The 14,613-nt window shown below is 47.0% G+C and overlaps 1 protein-coding gene across 1 annotated transcript in view; it reads left to right on the top strand.

Moving 5' to 3' along the window:
* LOC122926363 overlaps window positions 1-14,613 on the top strand; it is a 504,077-nt gene that overhangs the window by 199,741 nt on the left and 289,723 nt on the right. The window contains exon 3 of the mRNA XM_044277738.1: window positions 8,786-9,148. Coding sequence (XP_044133673.1) covers window positions 8,786-9,148 — 363 coding nt within the window. The remainder of the gene's footprint in view (window positions 1-8,785; window positions 9,149-14,613) is intronic.

The following is a 14,613-nucleotide window of genomic DNA, read 5'->3' as shown; positions in this document are numbered from 1 at the left end:
CCCAGGCAGAGGAGAGAGGTCCCGTAACAGAGAATCTGTCTTCATGTCAGCAGATAATCAGTCTGCATGTCATAGCAGAGAATCAGGCTTCACGTCAGCCACCACTGCAACAGTCCATTGTCATATATTTAGGCCCAGCACCCAGGCAGAGGAGAGAGGTCCCGTAACAGACAATCTGGCTTCATGTCAGCAGAGAATTAGTCTGCATGTCATAGCAGAGAATCAGGCTTCATGTCAGCCACCACTGCAACAGTCCATTGGCATATATTTAGGCCCAGCACCCAGGCAGAGGAGAGAGGTCCCGTAACAGAGGATCTGGCTTCATGACAGCAGAGAATCAGTCTGCATGTCATAGCAGAGAATCAGGCTTCACGTCAGCCACCACTGCAACAGTCCATTGTCATATATTTAGGCCCAGCACCCAGGCAGAGGAGAGAGGTCCCGTAACAGAGAATCTGTCTTCATGTCAGCAGATAATCAGTCTGCATGTCAAAGCAGAGAATCAGGCTTCACGTCACCCACCACTGCAACAGTCCATTGTCATATATTTGGGCACAGCACCCAGGCAGAGGAGAGAGGTCCCGTAACAGACAATCTGGCTTCATGTCAGCAGAGAATCAGTCTGCATGTCATAGCAGAGAATCAGGCTTCACGTCAGCCACCAGTGCAACAGTCCATTGTCATATATTTAGGCCCAGCACCCAGGCAGAGGAGGGAGGTCCTGTAACAGAGAATCTGGCTTCATGTCAGCAGAGAATCAGTCTGCATGTCATAGCAGAGAATCAGGCTTCACGTCAGCCACCAGTGCAACAGTCCATTGTCATATATTTAGGCCCAGCACCCAGGCAGAGGAGAGAGGTCCTGTAACAGAGAATCTGTCTTCATGTCAGCAGAGAATCAGTCTGCATGTCATAGCAGAGAATCAGGCTTCACGTCAGCCACCACTGCAACAGTCCATTGGCATATATTTAGGCCCAGCACACAGGCAGAGGAGAGAGGTCCCGTAACAGAGGATCTGGCTTCATGTCAGCAGAGAATCAGTCTGCATGTCATAGCAGAGAATCAGGCTTCATGTCAGCCACCACTGCAACAGTCCATTGTCAGATATTTAGGCCCAGCACCCAGGCAGAGGAGAGAGGTCCCGTAACAGAGAATCTGTCTTCATGTCAGCAGAGAATCAGTCTGCATGTCATAGCAGAGAATCAGGCTTCACGTCAGCCACCAGTGCAACAGTCCATTAACATATATTTAGGCCCAGCACACAGGCAGAGGAGAGAGGTCCCGTAACAGAGGATCTGGCTTCATGTCAGCAGAGAATCAGTCTGCATGTCATAGCAGAGAATCAGGCTTCACGTCAGCCACCACTGCAACAGTCCATTGTCAGATATTTAGGCCCAGCACCCAGGCAGAGGAGAGAGGTCCCGTAACAGACAATCTGGCTTCATGTCAGCAGAGAATCAGTCTGCATGTCATAGCAGAGAATCAGGCTTCACGTCAGCCACCACTGCAACAGTCCATTGTCAGATATTTAGGCCCAGCACCCAGGCAGAGGAGAGAGGTCCCGTAACAGAGGATCTGGCTTCATGTCAGCAGAGAATCAGTCTGCATGTCATAGCAGAGAATCAGGCTTCACGTCAGCCACCACTGCAACAGTCCATTGGCATATATTTAGGCCCAGCACACAGGAAGAGGAGAGAGGTCCCGTAACAGTGAATCTGTCTTCATGTCAGCAGAGAATCAGTCTGCATGTCATAGCAGAGAATCAGGCTTCACGTCAGCCACCACTGCAACAGTCCATTGGCATATATTTAAGCAAAGCACCCAGGCAGAGGAGAGAGGTCCCGTAACAGAGAATCTGGCTTCATGTCAGCAGAGAATCAGTCTGCATGTCATAGCAGAGAATCAGGCTTCATGTCAGCTACCACTGCAACAGTCCATTGGCATATATTTAAGCACAGCACCCAGGCAGAGGAGAGAGGTCCCGTAACAGAGAATCTAGCTTCATGTCAGCAGAGAATCAGTCTGCATGTCATAGCAGAGAATCAGGCTTCACGTCAGCCACCACTGCAACAGTCCATTGGCATATATTTAAGCAAAGCACCCAGGCAGAGGAGAGAGGTCCCGTAACAGAGAATCTGGCTTCATGTCAGCAGAGAATCAGTCTGCATGTCATAGCAGAGAATCAGGCTTCACGTCAGCCACCACTGCAACAGTCCATTGGCATATATTTAAGCAAAGCACCCAGGCAGAGGAGAGAGGTCCCGTAACAGAGAATCTGGCTTCATGTCAGCAGAGAATCAGTCTGCATGTCATAGCAGAGAATCAGGCTTCACGTCAGCCACCACTGCAACAGTCCATTGACATATATTTAGGCCCAGCACACAGACAGAGGAGAGAGGTCCCGTAACAGACAATCTGTCTTCATGTCAGCAGAGAATTAGCCTGCATGTCATAGCAGAGAATCAGGCTTCACGTCAGCCACCACTGCAACAGCCCATTGGCATATATTTAGGCCCAGCACACAGGCAGAGGAGAGAGGTCCCGTAACAGACAATCTGGCTTCATGTCAGCAGAGAATTAGTCTGCATGTCATAGCAGAGAATCCGGCTTCACGTCACCCAACATTGGAACAGTCCATTGGCATATATTTAGGCCCCGGCACCCAGACAGAGGAGAGGTTCATTCAACTTTGGGTAGCCTCGCAATATAATGGTAAAAGGAAAATAAAAATAGGATTGAATGAGGAAGTGCCCTGGAGTCCAATAATATATGGTTAAGGGGAGGTAGTTAATGTCTAATCTGGACAAGGGACGGACAGGTCCTGTGGGATTCATGCCTGGTTCATTTTTATGAACGTCAGCTTGTCCACATTGGCTGTAGACAGGCGGCTGCGTTTGTCTGTAATGACGCCCCCTGCCGTGCTGAATACACGTTCAGACAAAACGCTGGCCGCCGGGCAGGCCAGCACCTCCAAGGCATAAAAGGCTAGCTCTGGCCACGTGGACAATTTAGAGACCCAGAAGTTGAATGGGGCCGAACCATCAGTCAGTACGTGGAGGGGTGTGCACATGTACTGTTCCACCATGTTAGTGAAATGTTGCCTCCTGCTAACACGTTGCGTATCAGGTGGTGGTGCAGTTAGCTGTGGCGTGTTGATAAAACTTTTCCACATCTCTGCCATGCTAACCCTGCCCTCAGAGGAGCTGGCCGTGACACAGCTGCCTTGGCGACCTCTTGCTCCTCCTCTGCCTTGGCCTCGGGCTTCCACTTGTTCCCCTGTGACATTTGGGAATGCTCTCAGTAGCGCGTCTACCAACGTGCGCTTGTACTCGCGCATCTTCCTATCACGCTCCAGTACAGGAAGTAAGGTGGGCACATTGTCTTTGTACCGTGGATCCAGCAGGGTGGCAACCCAGTAGTCCGCACACGTTAAAATGTGGGCAACTCTGCTGTCGTTGCGCAGGCACTGCAGCATGTAGTCGCTCATGTGTGCCAGGCTGCCCAGGGGTAAGGACAAGCTGTCCTCTGTGGGAGGCGTATCGTCATCGTCCTGCTTTTCCCCCCAGCCACGCACCAGTGATGGGCCCGAGCTGCGTTGGGTGCCACCCCGCTGTGACCATGCTTCATCCTCATCCTCCTCCACCTCCTCCTCATCCTCATCCTCCTCGTCCTCCAGTAGTGGGCCCTGGCTGGCCACATTTGTACCTGGCCTCTGCTGTTGCAAAAAACCTCCCTCTGAGTTACTTCGAAGAGACTGGCCTGAAAGTGCTAAAAATGACCCCTCTTCCTCCTCCTCCTGGGCCACCTCCTCTTCCATCATCGCCCTAAGTGTTTTCTCAAGGAGACATAGAAGTGGTATTGTAACGCTGATAACGGCGTCATCGCCACTGGCCATGTTGGTGGAGTACTCGAAACAGCGCAACAGGGCACACAGGTCTAGCATGGAGGCCCAGTCATTGGTGGTGAAGTGGTGCTATTCCGTAGTGCGACTGACCCGTGCGTGCTGCAGCTGAAACTCCACTATGGCCTGCTGCTGCTCGCACAGTCTGTCCAGCATGTGCAAGGTGGAGTTCCACCTGGTGGGCACGTCGCATATGAGGCGGTGAGCGGGAAGGCCGAAGTTACGCTGTAGCGCAGACAGGCGAGCAGCGGCAGGATGTGAACGCCGGAAGCGCGAACAGACGGCCCGCACTTTATGCAGCATCTCTGACATGTCGGGGTAGTTGTGAATGAACTTCTGCACCACCAAATTCAGCACATTCGCCAAGCAAGGGATGTGGGTCAAACCGGCTAGTCCCAGGGCTGCAACGAGATTTTGCCCATTATCGCACACCACCAGGCCGGGCTTGAGGCTCACCGGCAGCAACCACTCGTCGGTCTGTTGTTCTATACCCCGCCACAACTCCTGTGCGGTGTGGGGCCTGTCCCCCAAACATATGAGTTTCAGAATGGCCTGCTGACGTTTACCCCGGGCTGTGCTGAAGTTGGTGGTGAAGGTGTGTGGCTGACTGGATGAGCAGGTGGAAGAAGAGGAGGAGGAAGCCGAGAAGGAGGAGGTGGCAACAGGAGGCAAAGAATGTTGCCCTGCGATCCTTGGCGGCGGAAGGACGTGCGCCAAACAGCTCTCCGCCTGGGGCCCAGCTGCCACTACATTTACCCAGTGTGCAGTTAGGGAGATATAGCGTCCCTGGCCGTGCCAACTGGTCCACGTATTTGTGGTTAGGCGGACCTTGCTACAGATGGCGTTGCACAGTGCACACTTGATTTTATCGGATACTTGGTTGTGCAGGGAAGGCATGGCTCTCTTGGAGAAGTAGTGCCGGCTAGGAACAACATACTGTGGGACAGCAAGCGACATAAGCTGTTTGAAGCTGTCTGTGTCCACCAGCCTAAATGACAGCATTTCATAGGCCAGTAGTTTAGAAATGCTGGCATTCAGGGCCAGGGATCGAGGGTGGCTAGGTGGGAATTTACGCTTTCTCTCAAATGTTTGTGAGATGGAGAGCTGAACGCTGCCGTGTGACATGGTTGAGATGCTTGGTGACGGAGGTGGTGGTGGTGTTGGTGGTACATCCCCTGTTTGCTGGGCGACAGGTGCCAACGTTCCTCCAGAGGCGGAGGAAGAGGCGGAGGCGGCAGCAGCAGAAGAGGCCGAGGCGGCAGCAGCAGAAGAGGTAGCAGGGGGAGCCTGAGTGAGTTCCTTGTTTTTAAGGTGTTTACTCCACTGCAGTTCATGCTTTGCATGCAGGTGCCTGGTCATGCAGGTTGTGCTAAGGTTCAGAACGTTAATGCCTCGCTTCAGGCTCTGATGGCACAGCGTGCAAACCACTCGGGTCTTGTCGTCAGCACATTGTTTGAAGAAGTGCCATGCCAGGGAACTCCTTGAAGCTGCCTTTGGGGTGCTCGGTCCAAGATGGCGGCGGTCAGTAGCAGGCGGAGTCTATTGGCGGCGGGTGTTCTGCTTTTGCCCACTGCTCCCTCTTTTGCTACGCTGTTGGCTCGGTCTCACCACTGCCTCTTCCTCCGTACTGTGAAAGTCAGTGGCACGACCTTCATTCCATGTGGGGTCTAGGACCTCATCGTCCCCTGCATCGTCTTCCACCCAGTCTTGATCCCTGACCTCCTGTTCAGTCTGCACACTGCAGAAAGACGCAGCAGTTGGCACCTGTGTTTCGTCATCATCAGAGACATGCTGAGGTGGTATTCCCATGTCCTCATCATCAGGAAACATAAGTGGTTGTGCGTCAGTGCATTCTATGTCTTTCACCGCTGGGGAAGGGCTAGGTGGATGCTCTTGGTAAACCCTGCCAGCAGAGTCTTCAAACAGCATAAGAGACTGCTGCATAACTTGAGGCTGAGACAGTTTCCCTGGTATGCATGGGGGTGATGTGACAGACTGATGGGGTTGGTTTTCAGGCGCCATCTGTGCGCTTTCTGCAGAAGACTGGGTGGGAGATAATGTGAACGTGCTGGATCCACTGTCCGCCACCCAATTGACTAATGCCTGTACCTGCTCAGGCCTTACCATCCTTAGAACGGCATTGGGCCCCACCATATATCGCTGTAAATTCTGGCGGCTACTGGGACCTGGGGTAGTTGGTACACTAGGACGTGTGGATGTGGCAGAACGGCCACGTCCTCTCCCAGCACCAGAGGGTCCACTAACACCACCACGACCATGTCCACGTCCGCGTCCCTTACTAGATGTTTTCCTCATTGTTATCGTTCACCACAACAACAAAAATATTATTTGGCCTAATGTATTGTATTTAAATTCAGCTGAATATAAATTTGAGGCCTAGTATTTAGGTGCTGGGTGACAGGTATAGGTTTACTGACAGAATTAGACTTGGAAATGCACAGTAGCGGGTGTGTGAAGTTATTCTGAATGACCCTATGTGCACCTTCAATATGATATACCCTTTTAGGGATAGATTTCAAATAGCTCTGATACAGCAGAAACCACTAAATTATGAAATTGCTGAATTGGGAATTGTATTTCAACCCAGAACAAAAAATGTGCTTAAACGGACACTAAATAACTTGCCCAGCTACAGCAGTAACGACAGATTTAGCTGGATATAAATTTGAGGCCTAGTATTTAGGCGCTGTGTGACAGGTATGGGTTTACTGACAGAATTAGACTTGGAAATGCACAGTAGCGTGTGTGTGAAGTTATTCAGAATGACCCTATGTGCACCTTCAATATGATATACCCTTTTAGGGATAGATTTCAAATAGCTCTGATACAGCAGAAACCACTAAATTATGAAATTGCTGAATTGGGAATTGTATTTCAACCCAGAACAAAAAATGTGCTTGAACGGACACTAAATAACTCGCCCAGCTACAGCAGTAACGACAGATTTAGCTGGATATAAATTTGAGGCCTAGTATTTAGGCGCTGGGTGACAGGTATGGGTTTACTGACAGAATTAGACTTGGAAATGCACAGTAGCGTGTGTGTGAAGTTATTCAGAATGACCCTATGTGCACCTTCAATATGATATACCCTTTTAGGGATAGATTTCAAATAGCTCTGATACAGCAGAAACCACTAAATTATGAAATTGCTGAATTGGGAATTGTATTTCAACCCAGAACAAAAAATGTGCTTGAACGGACACTAAATAACTCGCCCAGCTACAGCAGTAACGACAGATTTAGCTGGATATAAATTTGAGGCCTAGTATTTAGGCGCTGGGTGACAGATATGGGTTTACTGACAGAATTAGACTTGGAAATGCACAGTAGCGGGTGTGTGAAGTTATTCTGAATGACCCTATGTGCACCTTCAATATGATATACCCTTTTAGGGATAGATTTCAAATAGCTCTGATACAGCAGAAACCACTAAATTTTGAAATTGCTAAATTGGGAATTGTATTGCAACCCAGAACAAAAAATGTGCTTGAACGGACACTAAATAACTTGCCCAGCTACAGCGGTAACGACAGATTTAGCGGGATATAAATTTGAGGCCTAGTATTTAGGCGCTGGGTGACAGGTATAGGTTTACTGACAGAATTAGACTGGGATATGGCCAAAAAATAACCACACTATTGATGGTTAAATGCACTTGGTGTGACAGCTTGACAAACCACACTACTGAGGGTTAAATGCACTTGGTGACGGGCGCAGCTTGCTTCTGATGTAGTATATGGCCAAAAAATAAACAGACTATTGCTGGTTAAATGCACTTGGTGTGACAGCTTCACCCTGATGTAGGATTTAGCCAAAAAACAACCACACCATTGAGGGTTAAATGCACTTGGTGACAGCTTGCCCCTGATGTAGTATATGGCCAAAAAATAACCAGACTATTGCTGGTTAAATGCACTTGGTGTGACAGCTTCACACTGATGTAGGAATTAGCCAAAAAACAACCACACCATTAAGGGTTAAATGCACTTGGTCGCAGCTTGTGCTGGCGCGCCACAAGACACAAAATGGCCGCCGATCACCCCAGAAATAAGTGACTGACAAACGGTCTGGGCAGCCTAAATACAGTGAGCAATTGAGTATCAGCAGCTCAATGATCCACAGCTGCAGATCGATCAATTAATCAAGTCCTTTGGAGGAGTTAATCTGCCTAATCTCGCCCTACTGTCGCAGCCGCAACCTCTCCCTACGCTAATCAGAGCAGAGTGACGGGCGGCGCTATGTGACTCCAGCTTAAATAGAGGCTGGGTCACATGGTGCTCTGGCCAATCACAGCCATGCCAATAGTAGGCATGGCTGTGATGGCCTCTTGGGGCAAGTAGTATGACGCTTGTTGATTGGCTGCTTTGCAGCCTTTCAAAAAGCGCCAAAAAAGCGACGAACACCGAACCCGAACCCAGACTTTTACGAAAATGTCCGGGTTCGGGTCCGTGTCACGGACACCCCAAAATTCGGTACGAACCCGAACTATACAGTCCGGGTTCGCTCATCCCTAATGAAGACCAATTGAAAAAGTGATTTATAGCCCAAAATGAGTAAAATGCTATAATAAAAAAAAACTGCCCCCGAAGGTGTACATAGCCTGGAGTGACAGAATGAAAGAAATACAGATGGAGTAGAGTTAACACTCCTGTTTTCTGAGATTTCTGAGTTGTGTTATCTAATCTAAGCAAACACCTTCAATTGCTTTTCAATGGCTTTTTTCTCAAGATAACGCGATGAGTTAAGAAATTTGAGTTAAGAGATGGGGCGCTAACCCTGCTCCATGTAGGTAAATGTTTAACAATAAATCTGTTAATATCTCTGTGGATTATACTTATTGTCCTCCTTTATCCTTCTATAGGTGTCACAGGCCAGATGCCGAGCTATTCTATTGAAGTGGTTTCCAGTGTCCGGGTGCAGGAGGGTCACGATGCCTCAATTCCTTGTAGCTTCACTGCTGATGGCAGAAATACGTTCAGTAATTCCTTTGGATACTGGAGAGAGCTCTATTCAGAATCTATCGTAGCCACTAATGATGAATCCAGGGCTGGGCAAAAAGCAAACTTCAAACTGACGGGAAATCCAGATTCCGGAGACTGCACCCTGACCATAACTGACGCCAGGAGAGAAGATGATACGGAATATTACTTCAGTTTTGAAGACAGCAAAGACAGTAAAGTGAAATATAGTTATAAAGACCAAAAAACCTACATTATTGTGGCTGGTAAGTGTGAGAGAATGCGTCATATGATCATACACGGCTGTAATGTACAGATGCATAAAAATAATTAGAATATCATAATTTTTTTTATTTATTTCAGTAATTAAATTCAAAAAGTGAAGCTCCTATATTCTATAGATTCACCTCACACAGTGATCTATTTCAAGCATCTGCCTATTTTTATGTTGATGATTATGGCTATTGTTGAGCAAATCAAAGCTGACAAAGTGGAATTTGATCCAAATTTCAGGAAAAATTAGATTCGCCGTGGAGCCGACATTGCTCGTGCTTCATGGTAACTAATCGATTTCCCCTGAAATAGTGCTAAAAATAAAAAATCTTGAGCGCGGTTATGTATGATTGATGACCTCATCACAGGCCGAGCGAGATTTCACGCTACTTCAATCAAGATGGCCGCGGCAGCCTCTTCGCGATCAAATGGATGAGATAAGAATGATATACAGTATATATTTTTTTGAACTGAGTAACCCATGAAAGGCCTTAATATAGATCTCAAAACTCAAAACTGAACTGAACAGAACGGAGAGCTCCAAAATGCATTGCGTTCCATTTAGTTGCGTTCCCATGCCGTAGAGCAAACCGCAACATGTTGTATTTTGCTTTCCGTCCTGGGATGTGGAGCAAGACGGATCCGGCATTACCCCCAATACAAGTCAATGGGAACGGATCAGTTTTCTCTGCCACAATAGAAAACGTATCAGTCCCCCCTTAACTTTCAATGGAGTTAATGACGTATCCGTCTTGGCACTGTTAAAGATAATACAACCAGATCCGTTCATAATGGATGCAGATGATTGTATTATCAGCGATGGAAGTGTTTTTGCTGGACCCTGCCGGATCCAAGTAGCCTTAACCACTTAAGGACCACAGGTTTATACCCCCCTAGTGACCAGGCCCTTTTTTACAAATCGGCACACCACAACTTTAGCGGTTTATTGCTCGGTCATGCAACTTACCACCCAAATGAATTTTACCTCCTTCTCTTCTCACTAATAGAGCTTTCATTTGGTGGTATTTCATTGCTGCTGACATTTTTACTTTTTTTGTTATTAATCGAAATTTAACGATTTTTTTGCAAAAAAATGAAATTTTTCGCTAAATTTATTGTTCTACATGTCTTTGATAAAATGGTTTGGGTAAAAGTTATAGCGTTTACAAACTATGGTACAAAAATGTGAAATTCCGCTTTTTGAAGCAGCTCTGACTTTCTGAGCACCTGTCATGTTTCCTGAGGTTCAACAATGCCCAGACAGTAGAAACCCCCCACAAATGACCCCATTTCGGAAAGTAGACACCCTAAGATATTCGCTGATGGGCATAGTGAGTTCATAGAACTTTTTATTTTTTGTCACAAGTTGGCGGAAAATGATGATCTTTTCTTTTTTTTTCTTACAAAGTCTCATATTCCACTAACTTGTGACAAAAAATAAATACCTCCATGAACTCACTATGCCCATCACAAAATACCTTGGGGTGTCTTCTTTCCAAAATGGGGTCACTTGTGGGGTAGTTATACTGCCCTGGCATTTTAGGGGCCCATATGCGTGAGAAGTAGTTTGCAATCAAAATCTGTAAAAAAAATTTACGGTGAAATCCAAAAGGTGCTCTTTGGAATGTGTGCCCCTTTGCCCACCTAGGCTGCAAAAAAGTGTCACACATCTGGTATCGTACTCAGGAGAAGTTGGGCAATGTGTTTTGGGGTGTCATTTTACATATACCCATGCTGGGTGAGATAAATATCTTGGTCAAATGCCAACTTTGTATAAAAAAATGGGAAATGTTGTCTTTTGCCAAGATATTTCTCTCACCCAGCATGGGTATATGTAAAATGACACCCCAAAACACATAACCCAACTTCTCCTGAGTACGGCGATACCACATGTGTGACACATTTTTGCAGCCAAGGTGGGCAAAGGGGCACACATTCCAAAGAGCACCTTTCTGATTTCACAGGCCATTTTTTACAGATTTTGATTGCAAAATACTTCTCACGCATATGGGCCCCTAAAATGCCAGGGCAGTATAACTACCCCACAAGTGACCCCATTTTGGAAAGAAGACACCCCAAGGTACTCCGTGAGGGGCATGGCGAGTTCCTAGAATTTTTTATTTTTTTTGTCGCAAGTTAGTGGAATATGAGACTTTGTAAGGAAAAAAAATAAATCATCATTTTCCGCTAACTTGTGACAAAAAATAAAAATTATAGGAACTTGCCATGCCCCTCACGGAATACCTTGGGGTGTCTTATTTCCAAAATGGGGTCACTTGTGGGGTAGTTATACTGCCCTGGCATTCTAGGGGCCCTAATGTTTGGTAAGTAGTTTGAAATTAAAATGTGTAAAAAATGACCTGTGAAATCCTAAAGATGCTCTTTGGAATGTGTGCCCATTTGCCCTCCTAGGCGGCAAAAAAGTGTCATACATGTGGTATCGCCGTACTCAGGAGAAGTTGGGGAATGTGTTTTGTGGTGTCATTTTACATATACCCATGCTGGGTGAGAGAAATATCTTGGCAAAAGACAACATTTCCCATTTTTTTTATACAAATTTGGCATTTGACCACGATATTTATCTCACCCAGCATGGGTATATGTAAAATGACACCCCAAAACACATTCCCCAACTTCTCTTGAGTACGGCGATACCACAGCCTAGATGCGCAAAGGTGCCCAAATTCCTTTTAGGAGGGCATTTTTAGACATTTGGATCCCAGACTTCTTCTCACGCTTTAGGGCCCCTAAAAAGCCAGGGCAGTATAAATACCCCACATGTGACCCCATTTTGAAAAGAAGACACCCCAAGGTATTCAATGAGGGGCATGGCGAGTTCATAGAATTTTTTTTTTTTGGCATAAGTTAGCATAATTTTTTTTATTTTATTTTTTCTCACAAAGTCTCAATTTCCACTAACTTGGAACAAAAATTTCAATCTTTCATGGACTCAATATGCCCCTCAGCGAATACCTTGGGGTGTCTTCTTTCCAAAATGGGCTCACTTGTGGGGTGTTTGTACTGCCCTGGCATTTGAGGGTCTCCGCAATCATTACATGTATGGCCAGCATTAGGAGTTTCTGCTATTCTCCTTATATTGAGCATACGGGTAATGAGATTTTTTTTTTCGCTCAGCCTCTGGGCTGAAAGAAAAAAATGAACGGCACAGATTTCTTCATTCGCATCGATCAATGTGGATGAAAAAATCTCTGCCAAAAAAAAAAAAGGAGGGGAAAGGCGTCTGCCAGGACATAGGAGCTCCGCCCAACATCCATACCCACTTACCTCGTATGCCCTGGCAAACCCGATTTCTCCATTCACATCAATCTATGTGAATGAATAAATCATTGCCGGGATTTTTAATATTTTTTTTATATATACAAAGTGTTTGCCAAAGTATATGAACACCGCCGCCTCCTCAGCTCATATGCCTCGGCAAATGTATCTTTTACTGCAGAGGAGAAATCTCGTCTTGCAGCGCCGCATACACTGACTTTTGTGAAATCTGACAGCAGCGCAATGCTTCTGTCAGAATGCACATCAGTGCTGCAGCTGCTTGATCACTTGGTCCACCTAGAAGGTAAATAAAAAAAATTAAAAAAATAAAAACAGGCCGCAACGCAATAAATTTATTAACATTAACTTTAGAGAACATTAACTTTTATAAACTTTTGAAACAGAACCATAACTTTTTTGCTTACCGGTGATTTTTTAATTTTTTTTTGTTTTTTTTACCTTTATTGGACAAACCTCTCTTTCCCCATGGGACAATGTGCAAAGCGCAAAGCGCCCAGAGATGTGGCGAAGTACATTATGCACTTTGTCCCAGGTGAAAGGAGAGGTTTGTGGCAGCTCTGTGTGAAAGGGCCCTAAGACCCCTGTGTGCCAGTCCTGTGTACGCAATCCCTATGCTAATAGTGTACCTGAGTGTGGAACTTGCGGAAACACTCCCCTATGCATAGGGCAGGCTGGTCAGGATAGTCAGAACAAAAAAAGGTGGTGTCACGCCTTATTCCACCCCTGCTACAGACACAACATCTTTTTCTTGGGGAACGTTGAGTTGGGGTACCAGGATAGACAGACGGGAAGTGTCTGCCATGTAGCCGGCTCACTACATCAGGGCCTTGGGGCACGGACCCTCCTGGATACAGGATTTCCGAAATGATCTCTTCCTGGAATTTTAGGAAGGATCCTGTTCTCCCAGCCTTACTGTAGAGAACAAAACTATTATACATCGCCAATTGGATCAAATAAACCTTCTTATACCAGCATCTGGTGCGTCGGAAAACTAAATAGGGAGCCAACATCTGGTGATTGAAGTCCTCCCCTCCCATGTGAAGGTTATAGTCGTGGACAGAGAGGGGTTTCACAATGACTCCAGTTGCCCTTTCAATTTGTACAGTCATGTCTGCGTGAATGGTGGACAGAAGGTAAACGTCCCTCTTGTCCCTCCACTTTACCGCAAGCAGTTCTTGGTCACACAAGGCAGCCCTCTCCCCCCGTGCAAGTCGGGTACTAACGAGCCGTTGGGGGAAGCCCCGGCGACTAGGTCGTGCGGTGCCACACCATTGAATTCCGACTAGATGTAAGTGCCGAAAGAGGGCCACGCTTGAGTAAAAATTGTCCACGTATAAGTGGTACCCCTTGTGGAATAAGGGTGACACCAAGTCCCAGACAATCTTGCCACTGCTCCCCAGGTAGTCAGGACATCCGACCGGCTCCAGTTTTGAGTCTTTTCCCTCATTGACCCTAAAACGATATGTATAGCCTGTGGCCCTTTCACAGAGCTTATATAGTTTGACCCCATACCGGGCGCGCTTGCTGGGGATGTACTGTTTTATGCCAAGGCGCCCGGTAAAATGTACTAGGGACTCGTCTATGCAGATGTTTTGATTAGGGGTATACGCATCTGCAAATCTGGATGACAAATGGTATATGAGGGGCCGAATATTGTGGAGCCGGTCATAAGCAGGGTGGCCTCTTGGATGACAGGTGCTATTGTCAGCGAAATGCATAAAGCACATGATGACCTCAAAACGTGCCCTGGACATTGCAGCAGAGAACATGGGCATGTAATGTATTGGGTCTTTAGACCAATATGACCGCATGCTGAGGATTTCTGCCACAACTAGGTCATAGAGATCGGCGGTGAAGAACAGCTCAAAAAACTGAAGGGCCGATCCTAAATGAGCCATCTCCACGCGAACTCCAGACTGGGCGGTGAAAGGGGGCAATACGGGTGCGGCGGAATCAAGGGATTGCCAATTAGGATTTGCCAGCACCTCTGGGAGACTAACCCTAAGTTCACACCTGAGCGTTTTACAGCGCGTTCCTACGCGCTGTAAAACGCTCAACAAGGAGAAACCAATGCTTCCCTATGGGAATGGTTCTCACCTGGGCGTTTTACAGCGCGTACGATCGCGCTGTAAAATGCCCGACGCTCAAACAAGTTCTTGAG

The sequence above is a fragment of the Bufo gargarizans genome, chromosome 2 (assembly GCF_014858855.1).
Source record: "Bufo gargarizans isolate SCDJY-AF-19 chromosome 2, ASM1485885v1, whole genome shotgun sequence".
NCBI lineage: Eukaryota > Metazoa > Chordata > Amphibia > Anura > Bufonidae > Bufo > Bufo gargarizans.
Note: the sequence above shows the minus strand (reverse complement) of the source record. Positions and strands in the feature narration are given on the sequence as shown.